This window comes from Mobula birostris, chromosome 1, assembly GCF_030028105.1.
Source record: "Mobula birostris isolate sMobBir1 chromosome 1, sMobBir1.hap1, whole genome shotgun sequence".
NCBI classification, from domain to species: Eukaryota; Metazoa; Chordata; class Chondrichthyes; order Myliobatiformes; family Myliobatidae; genus Mobula; species Mobula birostris.
In genome coordinates, this window is record NC_092370.1 from 197,325,850 (window position 1) to 197,352,460 (window position 26,611).

At 40.0% G+C, this 26,611-nt stretch overlaps 1 protein-coding gene across 1 annotated transcript in view; it reads right to left on the reverse strand.

Annotated features, from left to right (window-relative positions):
• kiaa0586 (KIAA0586 ortholog) overlaps positions 1–26,611 on the reverse strand; it is a 551,477-nt gene that overhangs the window by 308,073 nt on the left and 216,793 nt on the right. Inside the window, exon 11 of the mRNA XM_072267986.1 lies at positions 24,252–24,290. Within this exon, the coding sequence (XP_072124087.1) occupies positions 24,252–24,290 (39 nt within the window). The remainder of the gene's footprint in view (positions 1–24,251; positions 24,291–26,611) is intronic.

A 26,611-nucleotide genomic window follows, 5' to 3' on the forward strand; every position in this document is an offset into this window, starting at 1 on the left:
AGTACAGCAGGGGGCTGAGTACACAGCCTTGAGGGGCACCGGTGCTCAGAGTGATTGTAGAGGAGAGTTTGTCCCCTATATTTATAGCCTGGGTCCTGTCTGTGAGGAAGCTGAAGATCCAGCTGCAGATCTGAGTGCAAAGGCCCAGGTTCCAGAGCTCACGTCCTCACCATCAATAGTAACAGAGAGCAGTACAGGCTTAGTCTTCCTAAAGTCCATCACCATCTCCTTTGTCTTGCGGATGTTGAGCAGCAGAAGATTCGGCTTGTACCATTTGATAAAATCCTCCAACAGGACCCTGTATTCATCCTCCCGTCCTCCCTTTATACACCCAACTATTGCTAAGTCATCAGAGAATTTCTGCAGAAGATATTACTCATGGCAACCCATGTCCAATCTTGTCAAAAGATACAGTGGGTTCCGGTTAATTGGGACACATCAGGACCAGTTCATTTTGGCCCAATAAAGTCAAAGTTTCCCCAACTACCTTTAGTTTTATACCTTAACTAAAGGTATAAAAAGGATAAACCACTGTTTAACTGAGTAACAAATTATGTATTTAACTGAAATTCAGAACAAATTAGAACACCACCAATGTCACTACAATACTATAAAACTGTGCTTCAGTTTCGAATAGCTATTGATGGAGGAATTCATCTAGTGTACACTGAAGTGTTCTTTTAATTCGCTATAAATGAACAACATCAGCACAGACACCTAGAACAGATACTGAACTGCCTTCATACAATGCTTTCGACGGTTGCATCCTCCAGATCTTCAGTTTCATTGTAACACTTACGATGATTGTGGATACCTTCAAACTCTTCGTAGATGATGCAGTGAAATCATCTCATTTTCACTCCTGCCCCTTTCTGGCATCTCCAAACCCAAATGGTTGAAACGACAGTGAGCGAAAATGTTCTGAATTGTCTTATTGGTTATATTTTGCCTACTATCTGTGACAAAAATCTCTGCTTTTTGAGCACAAACTCACGCAACTGACACCATTTAAAAGCTTGGTGTAGTGCCTAACGACCACAAGTACACATGAGTGACACTCATTAAAAACTGTTCATTAACTGTCTCCTGTTGCCAAAGTTTCTTAAACAGCATAGTGTTCCCCAACAAATGAAGGGACTCCCAGCTATTTTCTCAATTAGTTGTTGTTTTTTCAGAGTTATCCCAAATAAGCGGCTGCCTCAATTAACAGATGGCCCAATTACAGAAATCACTGCATACCTTAAAACTACAGTAGGCGACAGAAATTATGAACAGGAAACCTGGTTGATCCAGCCTGTGAAAAGATAGGACTGTAGACTTGATAAATTCAGCACACAGAAACAACTTTTACTATATTGTTTGTGAATAGGAAGGGACTAGAGTCAGGTCTGAGTAAACATAGGGAAGAAATTTGACAAGCTTCAGCAACAGTCTAAATCCTGGCAGGAGTTCCTGACTGTGGCTGCTTTATTCAGTTCTTGATTCCAAATGAATAGCAATCCCTACTGGATATATTGGAATATGCTATTGAACTTGTAGAGATGGAAAGCATAATAATAGGAAAAATGAAAGGGAATGAGTCACCAGGCATGGAACAGTATAAAAGCAAGCCAATATTACTAAAAGCCTTTGCATGGATAAAAGAATATATGAAATTTTCCAATAAAGGTCAGGAGAGGTCTTATTTCAATTTTGGCAAAGGATGATCTATACACTGTTGGCTTGTCATAACTTGGCACAGTGTGCACTATGCACTAACTAGTCTGAGGCTGGTTCCTGAAGTACAAAGGAGCTCTGAGAGTAATGAAAGTCAACTAGACAGATATGCTGCACCCATGGGAAACAAAGTGTCTTGGCAAGGAGCTACAGTAGGAGAATATTGCAACTAATCTTTATGGGATACACTGGTAATTTTCTCCTATTTTTGTCATTTGAAACTACATTGCGGTTTAAAAAAAGTTTAATGTAGAAAGATTTATTTTTAACATTGTAAGAGAACAACTTTATATAACTGGTAAGATCAAATGAGAGGCTTGTACTTGCATATCAGTGGTCAGCACTTCCTTTTGACCTTGAGTGCCCTGGAAACGTTATAGCTTTACCTTACAATCAGTACCACTAGCCTTTTCTGTACTCAAATTTCTCCTTTGCCTGACATGCAAAACAAGTTTAGCTACTGCACATCATGACCTAAAATACTCCTACACAGCATGGAAAAAGGCCCTTTGGTCAATCTTGGCTGTACTGACCAAAGTGCTTTGTCAACTTTTAACCCATACCCACCAAGTATTTCCTATCCCCTTATCTGTTGAAATACCTTTTAAATGTTTCAATTATACCCACCTCCTACCCTTTCTCTGACAGCTCAGTCCATCCTGTGCGAGAAAAACTTGATCCTCATGTCCTCTAAAATTTTCCCCTCTCACCTTAAACTTGTGCACTCTAGTTTTAGATTTCACTATCCATCCATCTGTGTCCCTCCCTCAGACTTTGTAAACCTCTATCAAGTCACCCTCAGCTTCCTTCATTGCAACCTATCCAGTCTCTCCTTATACCTCAAGTCCTATAGTCCTGGCAACCATTCCTGTAAATCTTTTCTGCACATGTTCCAGTTTACTTACATCCTTCCTACAGCAAGACAACCAATATAATATTCCAACTCTGGTTTCACTTCAGTGGGAGAAATGGATGGCAAAAGAGAAAAGGATCCCAGCCTATATGACAAATAAACTTTTCTCGGGCTTCCAGCAACCACCTTTGAGCCACATAAGCTGTGATTTGAGTTTCCTTACAGGTTTGTGGATGGTATTAATCTGGTATTTTTTCAAGATCCTGGTGATCCTTTCAGAAACCGTGGAAATATAGGCAAGACAGGCTTATGCGGGTCAAAGATGACCTGGGATTCAGGATGGCTGGCATTTAAAGAATTCCCGCTGAATGTGGAGCAGCATGTATCGACCAGATGGGGCACACGCTGGAAACACGTATCAAAGAGCACAGGAGGTGTTTCTGTTTGGGTTACCTGAAGAAATCAGTGCTAGCAGAACTTTTGTATTCGCAACGGCCAAAGGATTGACTTTGATGGCACAAAACTACTGTGCCGCACCAATGGCTTTTGGGACCTTCTGGTGAAGGAAGCTATTGAAATAAAACTAGAGAAAAAGAATTTTAACAAAGACAAAGGTCTCATTCTAAGTCAGAACTAGAATTCAATTGTAAACAAGGTGGTATAAGCAGAAATTTGATTGGATGAGGACCAACCAATCAGGAGGGACGGACGATGGGGGTATATATACCACCGGGCATCATCCCTGATGAAGGTGACAGAGTTTGTCATCGAAACAGTGGTTAAATTGACACTTGTATCCAGCTGAAAGCCCGAGAAGAGTTTATTCGAGGATGGTTTAAGGTATCAAAATGCTTGGTACAGTACTGGGCCTGCCAGGAAGACTGGGTCCTGTTAACAGGTATGAAAGAGTTAACATCTGGAGGGTGGACGAGCCTAGCACCTACAGGACTTTGTACAGAGATTGGTACTCATCTTCTCCAACTTGAAAATGGCAAGAAATTACATTAGCACACTTGTAGATCCAATCATAATGCAGTACTCAAAAGCCTGCACTCATTTTCCACATTAGCATAAACGGAAGCCAACCATTATCTGGGTGCTGTAGTGGAAGCTATGACTTCTGTCCTGCAATCAGAGATGGTACTCATTCAAGGCTGCACACACAGGCTATATACGACAAAAATAAAAGAGCCTTATAGGGTACCTAGCAATCTACCTTCCAGTAGGGTCACAAAATTGAATGGATCAATGTTCCACCTTGGCCCCTAAAGAAAGGACTTTCTAGCATTACCTTCTTAACACCAATAGAATGTTATTCAGAGGTGTAGGCATTTAGAGAGTGTTACTCAGAAGTGTGAGAACTTAGAGAAACAAAACAAATGGTAACAAACGAAATAGGAACAGAACTGGACAGAAGTGAAGACAAGAAAGATTCTTAAGAATGGTTCATAAGAGTTAAGAAAGTGGCTTAAAGATGTAGGAAGTAAAGAAGCATGAACAGGTAGCGGATGGGGAAGGAGGGATGGGGATATCAATGACAGCTGAAAGAGAAAGCCAACAAAACCAGAAAAAATTCAGAGAGGAAAAACATACCAGTTTTATTTGGACCGTGGAACCGAAACAAAGTTCAGGTTTGACAAATAAAAATGATATAAAATTATAAGTTTGAGTGTGATGCTAGCATAGATGTAATCCAATTGAGGAAGAAATATGCCAGGCTATTTTCAAGTATCAGTATTAACATGCAGGGCTAAAAGATCGTCTCTGTGAAAAAGTGGAGAATTAATATGAAGCAGTTTGAAAAATTGACTGGGTTCCATGCAGAAGGACAATGATCTCATGGGTTGCTGAAAATTCCAGTATTATCCTCTTTGTAATTGCTCAGTAGAAAACTAATGTAAATAAATCAGAATGTACCACAAGAGAATGTGGATAATGTACCACATATCCCAAAAAAATCATAAGCAGGTTTATGCCTTTAAAATCTATACTTTTCCCTTGAGCTTTCAAATTTTTCCGCTAGTTTCTGTGTGAATTTTTTTTTAAATTCTAAATGCCTTAAGTAGTGAAGGAAAAAGCGGAAAGGGTAGTCAACACATGTGGAGATGAAGGGGTTAGCCTATGAGGAGAGCCGCTGGTGACGATACTTGCTGGGATTCAGAAGAATGGGAGGGGATCTTCAGAAATTTGTAAAATTGTGAAAGAAATCTATTAAGTGGAGGCAGGAGAGCTGTTTCCATTGGTAAATGAGACTGGAACTAGGGGAGCAAGCCTCCAGTTTAGGTGGAATAAATTTAAACCGGAGATGAGGAGAGACTGCTTTTCCCAGATAGTAGTAAATCCATAGAAGCCTCAGCCAGGGAAGTTGTAAAGTCTACTCATTGAATATATCAAAGCCACAGTTAGATAGATCTTTTCATAGCTGAATCAGAACCAGAATTAGGCTTAATATCACTGGCATATGCCATGAAATTTTTTGTTTTGCAGCAGCAGCACATTGCAATACATTAAAAAAACCTTTAAATTAATACGTATATACAAATTTATTTTAAATATATTATTTACTTATTTAATTTATTTTATGTATATAAAATGAGAGCGGTTCCTGAAACACAGAATGTGTGTCTTCAGGCTCCTGTAACTCCTCCTTGATGATATCAATGAGAAGAGGGCATGACTAGTTATTTAAAATCAGAATTAGGTTTATTACCACCAGCATGTGATGTGAAATTTGTTAACTTAGCAGCAGCAGTTCAATGCAATACATAATCCAACAGAGAGAAAAAAATAATAAATAAAATAAAACATAATAATAAATAAACAAGTAAATCAATTAAGTATATGAGTAGAGCTTTAAAAAATGTGCAAAAACAGAAATACTGTATATTAAAACAAGTGAGGTAGTGTCCAAAGCTTCAGTGTCCATTTAGGAATTGGATGGCAGAGGGGAAGAAGCTGTTCCTGAATCGCTGAGTGTGTGCCATCAGGCTTCTGTATCTCCTACCTGATGGTAACAGTGAAAAAAGGGCATGCGCTGAGTGCTGGAGGTCCTTAACAATGGATGCTGCCTTTCTGAGATACTGCTCCCTGAGATTCTACCAACAATGGTTGTATCGTCAGCAAATCTATAGACGATATTTGAGCTATGCCTAGCCACACAGTCATGTGTATACAAAGAGCAGAGCAGAGGTGCGCTGGTGTTGACTGTCAGCAAAGAGGATATATGCTTCACCAATCTACACAGACTGTGGTCTTCCGGTTAGGAAGTCGAGGATCCAATTGCAGAGGGAGGTACAGAGGCCCAGGTTCTGCAACTTCTCAATCAGGATTGTGGGAATTATGGTATTAAATGCTGAACTATAGTCGATGCCCAACAATCCTACAACCCCCAATTAAGCCTAATCTAATGATGGGACAATTTACAATGACCAATTAACCTACCCGGTACGTCTTCAGACTATGGGAGGAAACCAGAGCACCCAGGGAAAACGCGAGCATTCCACAGGGAGGACTTACAGAGAATCCTCACAGAATGGCACTGGAACTGAACTTCAGACTCTGGAATGCCCTGAGCTGCTATAGTGTCATGCTAATCGCTGTGATACTATGGCACCAAATGTCCTGGATGATGAGCTGTAATGATGGATGCCGCCTTTTGGAGGCATTGCCTTTTGAAAGTGTCCTCGAATCTGGGGCGGCTAGTATTTATGATAGAGCTGGCTAAGTTTACAACTTTCTGCAGCTTTTATCGATCCTGTGCATTGGCCCCTCCATACAGACGGTGATGCAAACAGTAATAATATTGTCCATGTTATATCTGTAGAAATTTGTGATAATCTTTGATGACATAATCGAGGACAATTAAGAGCTATAGGGAAAAGGAAGGTAGTTGAAGCTGAGTCCACGGCCAGAACAGCCATAAGTTTATTGAATGGCAAAGCATAACCCGATGGGCCAAATGGCCTACTGCTGCTCCTAATTTTCACATTCATATCTCTGACAAAACAATTCCTAATCACTCCCACATAATAAACAATTGTAGACTCTATTGAGCTATTAATTAATGGTAAACATAAGTATATTGCCCTTACATATACAACATATTCCAATTACAACAAAAGACCATTAGTATGCCTTTGAGTATAGATTATGGAGACGGCTTAGTCCAACTAAAAACCTTTGTTTTGCAGGAAAATAACAATCTGGGGCTTGGTCTGGCTAGAAAATTTTCTTTTTTTTTATAATTTATTTTTTATTGAAGTTCATCATCAAACAAACATTCCCATAAGATGTATTTCAGATACTGTACATATATATCATATAATCATATTTGGCACAAATCTCCACATAATATTTATCTGAGGTATACACATACAGAAAGGAGAGGAAAGAAAGAACAATCAAAAGAAGAAAACTATGTATGAAGTAGGGAGTGATCTTTTTTTTACAACATATTCATTGATTTGTGAGAATAAAATCAGGCCTATGAGGTATTATGTAGTTAAACCATTTTTCCCAGTATGAATCAAATTGTACCAACTTATGATTAACAGATGCTGTTATCTTCTCCATTTTGTAAATGTTCATTGTAATTTCCATCCATATATTTAAAGTTGGGCTCTCCTGTGATAACCATTTCCTGGTAAGGGTCTTTTTATCAGCCACCAGCAGTACATTCATTAAATATTTATCTCTTTTCAATCATTCTTGAGGTATATACCCAAAATATATGGTCTTACTCTCTAAGGGTATTTCACATTTAAAGATGTCTTGTAGGGCATTATGTATCCCACTCCAATAGACTTTGATAATAGGGCATTCCCAGAAAATATGATAATGGTTTGCATTTTGATTTTCACAATTTCTCCAGCAAACAGGGAGGTTACTATCATAATGGGATTTCTGAGAGGGTGCAATAAAATATTTTATCAAGTTTTTCCACCCAAACTCCCTCTATTTCTATGAACTGGTACACTTCCATTGATACCTCCATATTATTGTCCAGTCTTCCTCAGATATTATTATCCCTCCTTCCTTCTCCCATTTTGTTTTAATGTATGAAGTCGAATGTGTTTTAAGATTTGACAACCCTTATACATGCTTGAAATGATTCTACTACCATTGTCTGAATCATATGCTTTTCTAAATAGCTCTATCAGACATGTACTTGCCTTGGTTACATTTTTAACCGTCGTATTAACATACTGTTGCATCTGTAAATACCGGTAAAAGTCTTGTTTTTCTAATAAGTGTTTCTCTTTGAGCATTTCAAAACTGAACAGTATTCCTTCTTTCATTATATTGCAAATAGCTGTTATTCCTTTAGCTGTCCAGTCCTCAAATCTAGCATCCAGTTTATTCGGTGTAAAATCTGAGTCATATGCACACCATTTAAGAATTGCAATGTCTCTCTCTAGTTTATATTCTTTTATAATAGTTTTCCATATTTTAAGAGTCCATTTCACCCACGGGTTATCAATAGTATTTATGTAACTTTGTAGGTTGTTATCAGCCAAAATTGCCTGTATGGGGATGGAACAGAAAATTTTCTAAAAGTGACAAATGACTAGTCAGTTTGGTTTTCCTACTTCGCTCAAATTTTTGAATTTACAGGGTTGATTAATATGTTCTCAATTCCGCTATCACTGCAAGACCTTTAGATTTAAGCAAATAAAACCAGGAGAACCATGGGTAGAAAAGCATTGAACATGGCATTTGAAGAAGAATACCACACAATTAGCTCATGACTTGAGCACACTGTGACAAGAGTATTGGCAGCACATTGACTTAAGAATCTAAAGCAAAAGTTTGGCATACGGGGTTATTATTCAGATTGGAGGAAGGCAGAAAGCAGGACTCTATAAGGATCAGACCAATAACTAAAATTTATGTTAACAATTTTGATGGGAAAAGATACCATTATACCAAAATTTGCAGATCATTTCAAAGTGGGTATGTGTAGCTAATACTGAAAAAGAATAGAATGCTCTACAAAATAATATTGGAAAATATACATTCTGTATAGAAGTAAACTTTCAGAGAGATAAATAAGAAGTAATAGCAACATTACCAATAGCTTGAATAATAAGCAGCCAGGGACATGAAGACTAAGGGGATATCAGGATCAGGTTTATCATCACTGACGTCATGAAATTTGCTGTTTTGTGACAGCAGTACAGTGCAAGACATTATAAAGGTACTATAAGTTATAATAAGAAATAAATAGTGCAAAAGAGGAATAGTGAGATAATTTATGTTCATTGGCCATTCAGAAACCTGATGGCAGAGGGAAGAAGCTGATCCTAAACTGTTCAATGTGCATCTCTAGGCTGCTGTACACCTGATGGTAGCAAGGAGAAGAGATGGTAGGGGTCCTTACTAATAGATTAAAAGTAAACCAATCTCTGAAAGCGATATTGAAATTAAGCTAAGTAATTTAAACAACTAACAAGGAGATTTATTTCTAAGGATATAATAGGAAAAACATTGAACTGATGTAAGACCTCAGTCAGTCTACTCTTAGAATGCTGTGCATATTTCTGGTGCCTGTGCTACTGTAGGAAACAGCAACACTATGATAAAGTAAGTAAGAATTAGAAAGATAATGCTAGAAGTTAAAAATTACAGCCGTGGAAAAGTTTAAGAGGTGGAACTATCCAGTTCAGAAAAGCTAGCTAATGGTCATTAGGAAGAGACTAAACTACAAAAACAACAGGGAAATAAGGAGAGGCCTAACAAGTCTAATGGGATCACTTACTGGGACCTGCATATTTTACTGGGACCGGCTAATTTAATGTGGTTAAAGTAAGTACATAAAACCTCAGAAATGGGCTGATGGAAATTTTTAAAATTATTATCAAGTTTGAGAAAATATTTCCACCTGTGGGGAAATTCAAACCAGAGGCTAAGTGCGGCATAATATTTAGCAAAGCATCCAATAAGGAAATAAGAATAATTTCCTGGCTCAGAGAGTAGTTAGTGCATGGAACTGACCAGCACAAGGTATGGCTGAGACACACAGGTTAAATGCTTTCAATAGGAAACTAGACAACTACATGAGAGAAAAGAAACAGAAGGATATGCTTGCGATACTGCACAATAACATCTCCAAACAAGAAACAGTCCATCCCGACCATTTAAAATCATAGTCAGTGAATTCAACCAGGCTTGTTTGAAGAAAACCTTGCCCAATTACCATCTGCATATAACCTGTAGCACCAGAGGTCCAAACACCTAGACCATTATTATACTAAGATAAGGAATGCCTACTGTTCCATGCTCAGACCACATTTTGGTAAATCAAATCAGTTGGCTGTAGTTTTCCAACCTGCACACAAACAGAGGCTAATAAACAAAGCTCCAGAGAGCTATGAGAGGCAGGGGAGCAGGTATAGGATTGTTTTGAGTCAGTAGACTGGACCTTGTCCAAGGGCTCATCTGTGCATCTGAATGAATATATCATGGTTGTAATAGACTTTCTTTAAGAAAGGAGAAAGGCAGCAGAACAGAAACTACAGATCAGTTAGCCTGACCTCAGTGGTTGGGAAAATGCTGGTCAATTGTTAAGGACGAGCTTACGGAGTACTTGGTGATAGAGGACAAGTTAGTACAAAGTCAGCATGATTTCCTTAAGGGAAAATCTTGCCTGATGAACCTGTTACAATTCTTTGAGGAGATTACACGTAGGATAGATAAAGGGGATGCAGCGGATGTTGTACATTTTGACTTTCAGAAGGCCTTTGACAAGGTGCCACATATGAGGCTCCTTACCAAATTAAGAGCCTGTGACATTACAGGAAAGTTACTGGCATAGTTAGGGCATTGGCTGATTGGTAAGAGGCAGCGAGTAGGAATAAAAGGATCTCTTTCTGGTCGGCTACCGGTAACTAGTGGTGTTCCACAGAGGTCGGTATTGGGATCACTTTTTTTATGTTATTTATGTTTTTTTATGTTGTTTTTATGTTAAATGATGAAGAAGATGACTTTATTGTCAAGTCTGAAGATGATATGAAGATTGGCAGAGGGGCAGGTAGTGTGGAGGAAACAGGTAGGCTGCTGAAGGACTTAGACAGGTTAGGAGAATGGACAAGAGAGTGGCAAATGAAATATAATGTTGAAAAATGCATGGTCATGCACTTTGATAAAAGAAATAAATGTGCAGACAATTTTCTAAAAGGGGAAGAAATCCAAAAATCTGAGATGCAAAGGGTCTTGGGAGTGCATGTGCAGAACACACTAAACGACTTGCAGGTTGAGTCGGTGGTGAGGAAGGCAAATGCAATATCAGCATTCATTTCAAGAGGTCTAGAATACAAGACCTGCGATGTGATTCTGAGGCTTTATAAGGCAGTGGTGAGGCCTCATCTTGAGTATTGTGAACTGTTTTGGGGTCCTCATCTAAGAAAAGCTGTCCCGGCCTTGGAGAGGGTTCAGAGGAGGTTCACAAGGATGATTCTGAGAATGAAAGGCTTATCATACAAGGAACATTTGATAATTCTGTGTCTATACTCACTAAAATTTAGAAGGGTGAGGGGGATCTCATTGAAACCTTTCGAATGTTGAAATGCCTGGACAGAGTAGATGTGATAAGAATATTTCCCATGGTGGGAAGATCTAGAGGGACGCCCATTTAAAACAGAGATGTGAAGAAATTTATTTAGCCAGAGGGTGGTGAATTTGTGGAATTTATTACAAACAGGCAGCTATAAAAGCCAAGTCATTGGATGTACTTAAGGTAGAGCTTGATAATTTATTGATTGGACACAGCATCAAAGGTTATAGGGAGAAGGCCAAGGAACGGGGCTGAGGAGGGGAGAAAACGATCAGCCATGATTGAATGGCGGAGCAGATTTAATGCACCAAATGGCCTAATTCTGCTCCTATGTCTTATGGTCTTTATCAAAACAGTTGTAAACTAATATGTCCCCACAAAATCATTCAGAGTCTTCCCCAATCAGAAGCCCTGGATGAACCATGAGATCCACAATCTGCTGACAGCCAGATCAGAGATATTCAAATCCGGTGCAAGAGGTCCAGGTATGATTTCCAGAAAGCAAACTCACAGGCAAAATGGCAATTCCAGACTAAACCTGAATCAATGAAGGATGTTCAAAAGTTGTGGCAGAACTTGTGAAGGGCAGATCGTGTCTAACAAGCCTGAGAGAGTTCTTTGAGGAGGTAACCAGGCATATAGATGAGGGTAGTGCACTGGATGTGATCTATATGGATTTTAGTAAGGCATTTGACAAGGTTCCACACGGTAGGCTTATTCAGAAAGTTAGAAGGCATGGGATCCAGGGAAGTTTGGCCAGGTGGATTCAGAATTGGCTTGCCTGTAGAAGGCAAAGGGTCGTGGTGGAGGGAGTATATTCGGATTGGAAGGTTGTGACTAGTGGTGTCCCACAAGGATCTGTTCTGGGACCTCTACTTTTCATGATTTTTATTAACAACCTAGATGTGGGGGTAGAAGGGTGGGTTGGCAAGTTTGCAGACGACACAAAGGTTGGTGGTGTTGTAGATAGTGTTGAGGATTGTCAAAGATTGCAGAGAGACATTGATAGGATGCAGAAGTGGGCTGAGAAGTGGCAGATGGAGTTCAACCCGGAGAAGTGTGAGGTGGTACACTTTGGAAGGACAAACTCCAAGGCAGAGTACAAAGTAAATGGCAAGATATTTGGTAGTGTGGAAGAGCAGAAGGATCTCGGGGTACATGTCCACAGATCCCTGAAAGTTGCCTCACAGGTGGATAGGGTAGTTAAGAAAGCTTATGGGGTGTTAGCTTTCATAAGTCGAGGGATAGAGTTTAAGAGTCACGACGTAATGATGCAGCTCTGTAAAACTCTGGTTAGACCACACTTGGAGTACTGTGTCCAGCTCTGGTCGCCTCGCTAAAGGAAGGATGTGGAAGCATTGGAAAGGGTACAGAGGAGATTTACCAGAATGCTGCCTGGTTTAGAGAGTATGCATTATGATCAGAGATTAAGGGAGCTAGGGCTTTACTCTTTGGAGAGAAGGAGGATGAGAGGAGACATGATAGAGGTGTACAAGATAATAAGAGGAATAGATAGAGTGGATAGCCAGAGCCTCTTCCCCAGGATACCACTGCTCAATACAAGAGGACATGGCTTTAAGATAAGGGTTGGGAAGTTCAAGGGGGATATTAGAGGAAGGTTTTTTACTCAGAGAGTGGTTGGTGCGTGGAATGCACTGCCTGAGTCAGTGGTGGAGGCAGATACACCAGTGAAGTTTAAGAGACTACTAGACAGGTAGATGGAGGAATTTAAGGTGGGGGCTTATATGGGAGGCAGGGTTTGAGGGTTGGCACAACATTGTGGGCCGAAGGGCCTGTACTGTATTGTACTATTCTATGTTCTATGTTCTAACTTAGCTTTCAGATGAGCTCAATGCCTTCTATAGTCACTTTGACCATCAAAATACGGAGTAACCATCACGAACTCCCACATCCCCCGATGATCCTATGACATCTGTCTCTGAGGCCAATGTGCGAGCACGAAAAGCATTCAGCCCAGACAGGGAACCTGGCCAAGAACTAAAGACCTGTACTGATCAACTGGCGGCAGTGTTGAGTGAGACCTTTTGTTGCAGCAGTATGTGGTACCCACCTGGCTTCAATTACCCAGTGTCCAAGAACAGCATGGTGACCTACTTTAATGTCTATCGCCCAGTAGCACTTACATCCACAGTGATGAAGTTTTTGAGAGATTGGTGATGAAATATATCAACTCATGCCTGAGAAGCAACTTAGATCTGCTCCATTTTGCCTACTGGAGCAACAGGTCCACAGCAGATGGCATCACCACAAGTCTGTGCGCTTAGACCCCTGCTCTTCTCACTTTACAGTTATGACTATATGGCTAAGCACAGCTCCAAAGCCATATTCAAGTTTGCTGACAACACCACTGTTGTATAATGAATCACCACATTAGATTAGATTAGATTATGAGGACACGCAGTCCTCTTTTATTGTCATTTAGTAATGCATGCATTAAGAAATGATACAATATTCCTCCAGTGTGATATCACAAAAACACAGGACAGACCAAGACTGAAAAACTAACAAAAACCACATAATTATAACATATAGCTACAACAGTGCAACAATACCATAATTTGATGAATAACAGGCCATGGCACAGTAAAAAAGTTCAAAGTCTCTCAAATGTCCCACATCTCACGCAGATGGGAGAAGGAAGAAAACTCTCCCTGCCATGCCTGACCACAGTCCGACTCTGAGTCGTCTGAAAACTTCGAGCCTCCGGTCAGGGAGGGAGATTGAAAATCTGGCTGAGTGGTGCCATAACAAGAACCTCTTAGTCAATGTCAGGAAAACTAAGGAACTGATTATTGATTATTCCGTCTGGGTAGCCTCCAACCTGATGGCATGAACATTGATTCCTCTAACTTCCGTTAATGCCCCACCTCCCCCTCGTATCCCATCCCTTACTTACTTACTTATTTTTATTTATATATATATTATTTTCCCCCCTTTGTTTCTCTTTCTCTTTTTTCTCCCTCTGTCCCTCTCACTATAACTCCTTCTGCACACATCGAAGTTGCTGGTGAACGCAGCAGGCCAAGCAGCATCTCCAGGAAGAGGTACAGTCGACGTTTCAGGCCAAGACCCTTCGTCAGGACTAACTGAAGGAAGAGCTAGTAAGAGATTTGAAAGTGGGAGGGGGAGGGGGAGATCCAAAATGATAGGAGAAGACAGGAGGGGGAGGGATGGAGCCAAGAGCTGGACAGGTGATTGGCAAAAGGGATATGAGAGGATCATGGAACAGGATCAACCACTGAGCACATCTACATGAAACAATGTCGCAGGAAAGCAGGATCCATCATCAGGGACCCCCACCACCCAGGACATGCGTTCTTCTCACTGCTGCCATCAAGAAGAAGGTACAGAAGCTTCAGGACTCACACCACCAGGCTCAGAACAGTTACTATCCCTCAACTATCAGGCTCTTGAATCAAAGGGGATTACTTCACTTGCCCCATCATTGAAATGTTCCCACAACCAATGGACTATCTTTCAAGCGCTCTTCATCTATGTTCTCCAGATTTATTGCTTGCTTGCTTGTTTGTTTGTTTGTTTATTTATTCAGTGTTTACAGTTTGTTGTCTTCTGCACTCTGGTTGAACACTCAAGTTGGGCGATCTTTCATTGATTCTGCTAGTCTGAAATGAGGAAAATGTAATGGGGTGCAAACACCTGCACAGATTAGTTGGCACAATGGCCTATTTCTGCATTCCCTCCCATTTGTGGGCCTTCCCAAGGAGATATCATTTCAAATAAATGTAATTTATTAGCTGTAAAGGGTTTTGGGACTTTGTGAGGCAGTGAAAGGCAATGTACAAATATTAGTGTTTCTACTATTAGTTTATGGTGTCATAGGCACAGAAATTGAGTAGAATAGATTAAGATACCTAATTACAGTTGCAAAGAATGTAATTTATGGCATTGTTAGGCTCAGTTTCAATTCCACAGGCTGGATGGAAGTCAAATAGAAATTTAATTTGAAGCAAACATTTTCAATGATCTCTCAAGAAAGAAGATTGGGAAACACATGAATATGGGAGAGATTAGAGGAACTGAGGGTACTTTTTTCTAAAAGGAGTTTTGTTTTCAGTGGTCTTGTGGTTCTTGAGTGTTGTTGGAGGTGAAGAATAGTCTATTGCACACTTGACATTTGCCTTGAGGATTATGGAAAATTTTTGGCAAATTTTGCGAGTCAAGCATTTGCTGCAGATACACAGCTTCTAACCTGCACGCAGAGTCATCTGTATGTGGCTGATCCTGTTAAATATTTTTGCCAATAGTAAGAATCCCCACCTCCTAATTAGTACCCATCCTCATCCATTTCTCAGTCTAAGGTGTAGGTGGGATACTTGTACTACCATTCAATATTAATTTTTTTCCTTGCTGAGAAATGCATCGCCTGACTTTATTTTATTTTTATAGAAACTGCGTAACAGGCCCTTTTGGTCCTACGAGCCCCACTGCCCAGAAACCCACCGATTTAACCCTAGCGAAATCACAGGACAATATTCAATGACTAATTAACCTACTAACTGGTATGTCTTTGGACTGTGGAAGGAAACCAGAGTACATTTATTTGAAAATTCAAAAATGTAGAAAATGTAAAAACAGTAAGTGCAGGAAACACTCAGCAGGTCAGTCCACATCTGTGGGAAGAGAAACAAACTTAACAAATTAGGTTGAAGATCTTTCATCAGAACTGAGAAGGAGACTAAAGAAACTTCTTAAGCATTGGCAAGAGGTGTGGGGATAAGCTCACACATTACGTCAGTGATCCCCAACCTCCAGGCCGCGGACCGATACATTGCCGCGAAGAATGCAGTGGTGCAGCGGTACTCAGAACACACCCAGCACATCTTTAAGAAAAAAGCCGAAATAAACAAGTTAATTAATTAGGAGCCACTTAATTAGCTTGTTTATTTCGGCTTTTTTCTTAAAGATGTGCTGGGTGCGTTCCGAGTCATTCTTCGCGGCAATCTATCGGTCCGCAGCCCGGAGGTTGGGGACCACTGCATTACGTCATCTGGTCATTGAGAGATAGATGCAGTTAGTTAGATAAATAATAATGTGGTAGAGTAAAATGGAGGAACAAACAGGAAGACATGCCCATGTGTATAAGCTGGGCTTGTCGCCCACTCCCAGAGAGGAAGAAAAATGACAAATGAGGTGAAAATACACAAATAAGGTGAGCTAATATCACAGATAGGGAACTGATACAGAAAAAATTAAGACAGGAGATACACAAGATAGCAGATGTTGTAACAAAGCAAAAAGTTAAATGCTGGAAGAACTCAGCAGCTCAGGCAGCATCTGTAGAGACAAACGGAAAGTTGATGTTTCAATATGAGACTCTGCATCAGGACACTGTGTGGAAAGAAGAGAGCGAGTATATTGAAGTAAGAGGGTGGAGTGGGATAGAGGCTGGTAGGTTACAGGTGGAACCAGATGAAAGGGAAACAATGGACAGATGGTTCAGGGTGAGGGAGGCAGACGGTAGAGACAGGAACTTGTAGGTGGTGGATGAAACTAAATGAAGGAAGGATGATGGGCATGAAAGGTGAACTGATAGAAGAATCCCAGGTAAATTGCTAAAGTGGTTTATTATTATCACATGCACTGAGGTATGGTGAAAAACTTTTCTAGTATACCATTTATACAGACAATTAATTACAACTGTGCTTTGAGGAAGTACAAGGTAAAATAATAACAGAGTGCAGAATAAAGTATTACAGTTACAAAGAAAGTGCAGTGTAGGAAGACAACAAGATGCAATGTAAAATGACTATATAGGTGCTGAGCAGATGGATTCAGGTGGGTGAGGATGATGAGTCTGAATAATGAGGGGAGTGGTGAGACGGAAAGGTGAAGAACAGAAGAAGAAGTAGTGTTCTTCAAACTGTCATGGGACTTCATTATAAAAGGACAGGAGACCACAGATCAGCAAGTCAGAGTGAGTGTGAGATGCGAATTGAAGTGACAGATTACAGGAAGCTCACCGTCACCCCTGAGGACTGACTACAGGGGCAATTACCCAATTGGCATTTAGGTTCTTCAATGTAATAGAGACAACACTGTGGATATTAAATGCAGGGCACTAGATTGCAAAAAAAAATGCATGAGAATCTCTGCTTCACCTGTAACGACTGTTTGGATACATGGGTGATGGAAAGAGAAAACGCAAAAGGACAAGTACTGTGAAGGGACGTGCCAGAAGAAGGGTGTGACTGATGCTTGGCATTTATCAGCCCAAGATGTTTGAGGCCCAATTACATTCAGGGGTAGACTGCCTCACTTGCTGATGAATTACAGGTGGAATGGAACATTATGCATTCATCAGCAAGTTTTGACCTTATGATGGAAGGACCATGATCAAAAGAGCTGGAAAACTGTCCTGATGAACTTTTGCAACATTGCTTTGAGGGAAGGATGAATGTTACCCAACAACCAAAACCATGTTCTATGTTCTATATGAGGTTTAGCTCCACTCAACAGCTTCTAAAATGCTGTCTTAATGTCAATTACAGTTATGTTCACTTCACCTCTGGAAAAGAGCCTTCGAGTCCATGCAATACCAAAGCTATGATGAGGTCTAAAGTCAGGCAAACTTGAGTGAAACCAATGCTGAGCAACCATCAACAGGTTATAGGTTACTGGTGGTTAAATAGTTCTTGGTACCACACTTTACAATATCTCTGAACACATTGTCGAAGGATTAGTAATTAGACTGAAAGATTTTATCTTCGTTTTTAAGGACAAGAAGTACCTGTACAAATTTTGTCCCTATTGTGTCCAGTAGACTCTGAGTTACTGTACTTCAAAGGTTGGACAGCATGAAGGCCTTAGTTATTCTCAATCAGTTATGTAGGGCCAGTCAATTATCTTTGTTGGGCCTTTCACATCACTTCCTGCTCAACACCAAACTCCTGAAATTTGCTATTCTGGCATAATTCTCTCAAACTCATGACCACTACCACTAAGAAGAGCAGGAGCTGAGATTTGGAAACAACACCTGCAGATTCTGGTTCAAATTGTACAATAATTGTCATCATTGCTGGCTCCAAATCCTGGAACTCACTTTCAAACAGTGATGTACTTTCACCAGATGAACTTTAAGAAGGTGACTGACTCACCACTGTCTTCGCCAGAGGAATCAGAGATGAGCAATGAATGGTGGCTTTGACAGTAACACCCAAATTATGACAATGGATATAAAAGATAATGTGGAAATAGAGCAAAAGCATTAATAAAGTTAGTTATTGCAACCCTTCAAGATGAAGACAACCTTAGGAGTCCATGGCCTTTAAAGGCTATTCTCCAGAATGGCTAGTTTAGACTTTTGCCGCTTTTAAATCCCAGTGCAAGATTCTTCCAGGAATTTGTCTATGCTAGCAGGCAGGAAAATTCAATGCACTTTTAATGGAGTAGTTTACCTCCATGTTTGTTATTCAGCAACTAGCAAATGCTAAAACAGATAGTCCACAGTTTCATGTAGGAAGCCAATTCATAACTAATAGTTACCACAACAACTTAACAGATCAATACATCTGCAGACCAGCATACTTGCTCAATCTGGATAATGTACAAACTCTTTTACCTGGTAATCTAAATTTTCATTATGCTAATAATAAAATCTGATAGAGATAGCTACATGTAACTTTCCAATTCTTCCACTACACTTTTAATCCTTCCCCCATTTTGGGAGCCAATTGAAGGTGTTAATCCTTTTGGGAATATCAACATCTATTTGTTACTTCATTATTTACAAACCTGAGAAAATCTCCACCTTTACAAACCGAGGCTATTTATTTGTGATTTTTATCCAATGATCCACCTTATCTCCGAGTAAAGACTGCTGGCACACGAGTGCACAAGATAACACATGAAATGAAAAAACGGCTGATGGTTATTATTGGAAGCAGAGATACAATCATTTGCATAGCATTTTGAATCAACCACTTTTTTGTCTCAGTTTAACTGTATATTCCTGCTTCTTAGTTTTTCTGGCTACTTTAAAAGTTGTCAAGGCATTTTCATTCTGCATGAAATATTTATGTTGGTCATTGCAGAGAGAGTAATCTGTCGTGTACTCCGTTTTAAGAAGCACAACCCTGTTTTTTTTTAATTAACAGTTTCATGGCCTTGTTGCATTAAGGAAATCTTTCCCTTTTGTACTATTTCCTTCAATTTTCAAATAGAGGATTTTGGATACAAACTGGATCTATATATTCCAAGGAAGTTTTTTTGACACAGAGAGGTGGGGGCCTGAAATACACTGGCAGGAATGGTGGTGATGGCAGTAAGCACAGGAACATTTAAGAGACTCTTAGATGGGCACATGAATATGCAGAGAAGAGAGGGATATGATCAATGCGTGGGGAAAAGGAATTAGATTAATTAAGAGTCATTGGTTTAGTTAATTTGGCAAAACATCAGGCGCTGAAGGGCCTATCCTATGGTATACTGTTCTATGTTCTAACATTATGGTGCAGAAAATACCATTTTTGTGACTGAGCATTTAACTTACAACACCTGCAAACAAAACAGCATGCACCTGCTTTCTGTGCAAACACCATCAGCTTCTGCATGGCTAAACTAGTGTCTTTTTGAATTGCTCACAGTCAATTCTTTGGAAGGGAAGTCAGTTACTTGCAAGCAAGTTAACTTCCATATTTGGTATTTGGCCAAGTGAATAATTTTCCTCAAATTGAACTCAAGACTTAAGTCTTACATTTCATATAATTATGGCACCCAAATAAGCAACAGCTTCCTTACAGTTTTAGCAGAATTAAAGAAAGGTTAAACTTTTAATGGATTTTAGAATGTGCCAAGAAACACAGTAATGAATGCAATTACTGTGCATTATGGAGCTTCATGGCAAGCTTTTTTTTAAACACAGTAATGTGTAACTTGGATTTTGAATTTGTATAAACTGCTTAACTTAAAATTTGGATGTAACTATAATTTTAAATAGTAAAATTATCTGATTCCTCAAAGAGAAAAAGAATACGTGAATAGTTTCTACTTAGGTGGTCCCTAAGGAATGAAGATTACATTTCCATTCTGATTGTGTAAATTCTCATACTAAGAATATGGAAATTGCAGATTCTTTTATGTCTGAGTCTTCTGAGGCACAAGGTGCCGACAGTTCAAGCAAAAGGGTAGCCCCTAAGGTGGTATGCTGCTGCTCCCACTGATGCAGACCTTCTGAATGCATCAATGCAATTAAAAATACTTCTGCACTTTGACTGGTCATAAGCCAGAGGTTCCTAAGTATGAGTGGGAATGTTGTACTGTCTTCAAGAAAGATTGGTAATCTCTTCCCCATATGAGCCCAGAATAGTTGGCAGCTCCCAAATTCTGGTGTAGGCATAAAAACAAAGTAGCCTGCTTATGGCTGCTGACAATGTAATTAGGACCCCAGTGTTGGGTATGTTGGCCTGGGAGAAGACCCTGATATTAGCTACTCACATTCTAATGATCTTGGAGGATGTTGCAGACACACTGTTAGTGATAGCTTCCAGTGCCTTAAGGTGCCAACAAGTACTCTAGATCTAAAAACATGTACTTTTCAACCTGCAGGCAGCTACACTCAAGAACTAAAATTACTCCAACCCCTGTATTCCATCTGCAGTTTGCACATGATGCTTACTTTAGACATATTAGGAAGGCCAAGCTCCAAGCCAGTGTTAACAGGTAAAAGATGGGCTTTAAACTCAATTTCCATATGATTACCTCTTTACCAAATTGCCCCCACAGCACTACACTGCACTTTGACAATAAAGGTTCATAGCAGCACACTGAAAAACATGGACTACTTCCTGTACAGTCATAGCATTTACAGAACAAAAATGGGCCCTATGGCGCACCATAGCCAGGTCGGTTTTATCCATCGACACAAATCCCATTTGCTTACATCGCTATCCTTCACTGTTTTGTCTAATTAAGTGCCTATTCAAATGCCTCTCAAACACAGTAATTTTATCTGATTCTACTACCTCCTCAGGTGACATGCTCCAGATATCAATCAAATGCAGTGTAACAAATTCACCCCTCAGATCCTCTTTTAAATGTCTTCCTTTCACCTTAACATTATGACCTCATCTTTTTGATCTCTACCATGGGGATAAAAGATTCTGACCATCCACACTAAATATGTCTTTCATTATCACCACACAGTCTTCTTGCCTCCAGGGAAAACAAGGCTAAACACTCTCTCCCAATAACCAAGCAACATCCTGGTGAATTTCCCTGTTGTTAATAGACAATAGACAATAGGCCCTTCGAGCCAGCACCGCCATTCACTGTGATCATGGCTGATCATCCACAATCAGTATCCAGTTCCTGCCTTATCCCCATAACCTTTGATTCCGCTATCTTTAAGAGCTCTATCCATCTCTTTCTTGAAAGCATCCAGAGACTTGGCCTCCACAGCCTTCTGGGGCAGCGCATTCCATATATCTACCACTCTCTGGGTGAATCTCTCCAATCCAAGCAGAACTGCACATGAAACTCCAAGTGAGGGCTAACTCCAAGTGAGTATTTGGTAAGGTTGCAGTAGAACATTCCAACTTACATATTCTATGTCCCAACCAATAAAGGCAAGTATGCATATGATACATTCTCTTCACCAACTAATCAGGAAACTATAAATTTGAGTTCCTTGATACAGAACTGTGCAAATATCTTAAGCACATATATATAGCTGGGTGCCTGAGACTTTTGCACAGTACCGTATTTGTAAACATGGAGTGGAAAGAGAGTTTGCAAATCTGGCAGGAGCAAAAGATGTTAACAATGGTGAGGGTGGAACGCCAAGGGAGGGGTGTGGGACAGATAGCAGAGGAGTGCCAGGAGCAGGGGGATGGCATGGGTGCAAACACACCCAGCCCTGAGACATCAGTCAAGCTCATTTGATTCCAAACAACTGGTTTATTGACGATTACGGAATGTCTCTCTGGTGCTTTCTGCTCTCTCCCCTCTCCCTTCCCCTTTTCCCAACCATGATTCCCCTCTCTCTGCACCCTTCTCACTCTCAGTCCACAATGATGACCCATATCAGAATCAGACTTATCATCACTCACATATATCATGAAATTTATTCCTTTTGCAGCAGTACAGTACCTAAGACTTTTGCACTGTACGGTACCTTGAAAGTCACCTCATGCGAAGGCAGATATGTATGACATTACTAATCATCAAATTCAATGCAAAAGCATAGTCTTTGTCAATTGAAGATGAGGATATTTGAAAACCGAGATGTAGCCTCACCGTTAAATGAGTTTCAAGATCTATGACCTTCTATATGGTCATATACATATAAATCTACAGATGCTGCAAAGACATATCAGGACCAGTACATCCAATTAAATGGCATCTCCAATTAGCCAAAGTTTCAAGGAAATTGTTAAAAAGGTATAAAGAAGACAAATTATCATTTAACTGAGTAATAGCTTATGTATTTAAATGAAAATCAGAACAAATTAAAACACCACTGATACAACTACCATACTATAAAACTGTGTATTAATTCCTAATAGTTATCAGTGGAAGAATTCATCCAGCATATGCTGACATTCTTTTCATTGATTGCAAATGAACAAAATCAGCGCAGGCACCTAGTGCAGGTATCTATCAACGTCCACTTTAAGTATACCAAATGACTTGATCTCCACAGCCATCTGTGGCATTGAATTCCACAGACTCACCAACCTCTGGCAAAAGAAGCTCCTCCTCATCTCTGTTCTAAAGGGACGCCTTTCTATTTTGAAGCTTTGTCCTCTGGTCCTAGACAACCCCACTAGAGCAAACATCCTCCCCCCATCCACCCTTATCGAGGCCATTCAATAGGTTTCAATGAGATTCCCCCACATCGTTCTGAACTCCAGAGAGAAGGGGCCAGAGCCATCAAATGTTCCTTATACATTATCCCTTTCATTCCTGGGATCATTCTCGTGCACCTCCTCTGGACCCTTTCCAATGCCAGCACAAACTATCTTAGATAAGGAGTTCAAAACTGCTCACAATACTCCAAGTGCAGACTGACCAATGCCTTATAAAACCTCAGCAGTATATCCTTGTTCTTATATCCCAGTCCTCTCGAAATGAACACTAACATTGCACTTGCCTTCCTTACTACTGATTCAACCTGTATGTTGACTTTTAGGGAATCCTGAATGAGGACTCCCAAGTCTCTCTACACTTACGATTTCTGAATTTTCTCCCTATTTACAAAATAGCTAATACCTTTATTCCTTCTACCACACTGCTTCACCATATACATTCTACACTATATTTCACCTGCCACTTCTTTGACCATTCAACTATTCTGTCTAAGTCCTTCTGTGGCCACCTTTCTGCTTCCCCAAAACTACCTGCCCCTTCACCTATCTTCCTATTGTCTGCAAACTTGGCTACAAAGCCACGTCACCCAAATCATTAACATATAACATGAAAAGAAGCGGTCCCAACACCAACCCCTGTGGAACACCTCTAGACACCGGCAGCCAACCAGAAAAGACCCCCTTTATTCCCACTCTTTGTCTCCTCCCAGCTAGCCAATATTCTATCTATGCTAGTACCTTTCCTGTAATATCATGGGCTCTAAATTTTGTTTAGCAGACTCATGTGCGGCACCTTTTCAAAGGCCTTTATGGAGATTAACAATGACGAGAAGTGCATGCCTTAAAAATAACTTGCAGCTAATTATCAAAAATTGAGAAGGCACACAGTTTTTGTTAAGAAGAACTTAGGAGAATTCTTCAATGCAAATTTATAGTCCCATGTACAGCATAAAGATACTGAAATGTACTGGAGATATACCAATATGAAAAGCAAGAAATCTCATGGGGGAAGAAGTCAGGGCTGAACATACAGTGGTGATGAACAGTGTAGTAATTTCCATGGCAACCTACCAGATGATATTGCAGAGGTGGTGAGTCAATAGGCTTGCAGCTGTTGCTCTGATTGGCACTCACACTCGATTTGTGAGAAAGGGAATGAAGAGGAGGAATAACTAAAACACCACTAAATCTTATGACCTTTTTCTGTGATTTTCATTCCTGTCTCAATGCATTACCAAGCAGCTAAAAATACTGTGAATATTTTAAGAAAAATCAGAAATCAAACCTTAATGCCTTGCATGCAAGACTGCCACTGCTCTGCCTCCTGAAAGAAAAAAAACATGATTATAGTTAAGTCTTCCAGAAAAACAGAATAATTTTAATATACAGCTTGCTGGGTTCTAAATTTCTAAGTAAATTACTGTCGCAGGAAGGCAGCATTGATCATCAAGGACCCCGAACACCCAGAACATGCTCTTTTCTCACTGCTGTCATCAGGGAGAAGATACAAGAGCATCAGGACTCACACCACCTAGTTCAGGAACAGTTATTACCCCTCAAGCATAAAGCTCTTGAACCAAAGGGGATAACTTTACTCAACTTCACTTGCCCCATCACTGAAATGTTCCCACAACCAATGGACTTCGTTTCAAGGACTCTTCATCTCATGTCCTCGATATTAGTTTATTAATTAAGTCATTTATTATTATTTCTTCTCTTTGTATTTGCACAGTTTGTTGTCTTCTGCACTCTGGTTGAACGCCCTCTATGAGTGGTCTTTCATTGATTGTGCTATCGTTATTATTCTATAGATTTATTGAGTATGCCCACAAGAAAATTAATTTCTGTGTTGTATATGGTGACATATATGTACTTTGATAATAAAATTTAATTTGAACTCTGAACTTGACAAGGAAAAGCATAGAGGGCAATTAAGACCAGGGTGTACTCACTTCAATTCTGGGTTCTAACAAGTTTCCACATCTATGTAATTTAACATATTTGCAAGAGAATTACAAAGAATTTAAATAATCTGATATATAACTAGAAATAAGTCAAATTGCTATCTCAAGAGTGTGAAGAAAGTAACACCCTTATACAGACAGTCAACATTTTTTTCAGCTGATTTGGTGGCTACATACTGTGACGCTCTGGGGGGTGGGGTGGTTGACCGCCCACCCTTGCATTTCTAATGATCAGCACTGTTTATTGTTCTTGTGGGATTATGGTAGGACGGTAGGAAGTTCCAGATCATTTATTGTAACATCTTAGCTTAGGTTATACAGTTATTTGCTTGTGTATTCGTGGGTCACCCTAACTCTAACTGGGCTGTGTGATGGTCACCTCCCCCATCTATGTGAGACTGGCTGGGCTCACGCTCCAGGTCATGGTGCCCAGTCAGTTTTGTGTTTATCGCAATAAAAGAGATGTCCGTGGAAGAATGCTGCCGACTGGCACATTCTCGGCTGCAGGAGTACATGCTGAGGGACGCACTGAAACTTGGTGCAGCCACCGCAAGGGCCCGGTTGGGAAGGGCCATGGTATAGGTTTCTTCACCCGCGGGAGTGGGAGGGGTCGGGTGGCCAGGAGTATACCCCTCAACAATGATGTGGTAAGGTGAACAATTGGAGTGCCACGTGGGTGGCCAAAAGTATGGATATCTACAGACTATAATAGAAAGTATGTAAAGGATGGAAAGTTATTGAATGGTTTATTGTCTATAATTTTATTTTTGAATAAAGTATATTTTGAATAAAAAAATTTTAAAAAACAGCACCGAAACCTGGTGCAGCCACCGCAAGAGCCCGGTGGGGAAGGACCACGGTTTAGGGTTCTTCTCCTGTGGGAGTGGGAGGGGTCAGGTGGCGGAGAATAAACCCCTCAACAATGGTGTGTAAAGATGAACCAACAGACTGCCACGTGAGTGGCTGAAAGTGTGGAAATGTATAGAATGTAGTGGAAACGTCTGTAAAGGACTGAGAGTCATTGAATGGTTTATTGTACATAATTTTATTTTTGAATAAAGTATATTTTGCTAATAAAAAATAAAACTGTTATTGAGTTAATGAGCTTCCTCATCTATCATTATGGACCAAATGCTTGCCACAATACTAATAATTTTTTGAAAATTGCTCAAAACTATGTGATTAAAGCAGAGAGTAATCCCAAAATATTTGTGATGTAGATTTGTACATCAATGGAAACACAATGAAAATATATTATTACCATAAAATATGAAAGCAAAATCTTGTATTTTTATTATACATTATATGTGAGGCAGTTTCAAATCCCTAATTTTATTAAAACCACCCAGATCATTAATATTCTCCTCAATTTATTGCAACACACACAAATTTCTGGAGGCACTCAGCAGGTCTGGCAGCATCTCAGGAAATGAATAAACAGCTGATGTTTTGGCCCAAGACCCTTCTTCAAGATTGTAAAGGAAGCAGGAAGAAGCCAAATTAAGGAGGTAGGGGGAGGGGAAGGAGAACAAGCTAAAAGGGCATAGAAGCCAGATAGGTGAGGGAAGAGAAATTACATAAGAAGCTGGGAGGTGATGGGTGGAAAAAGTAAGGGGTTGGAGAAGAAGGAATGTGATATGAGAGAAGCATTGATCATGGGAGAAAAGAAAGGAGGAGGGGC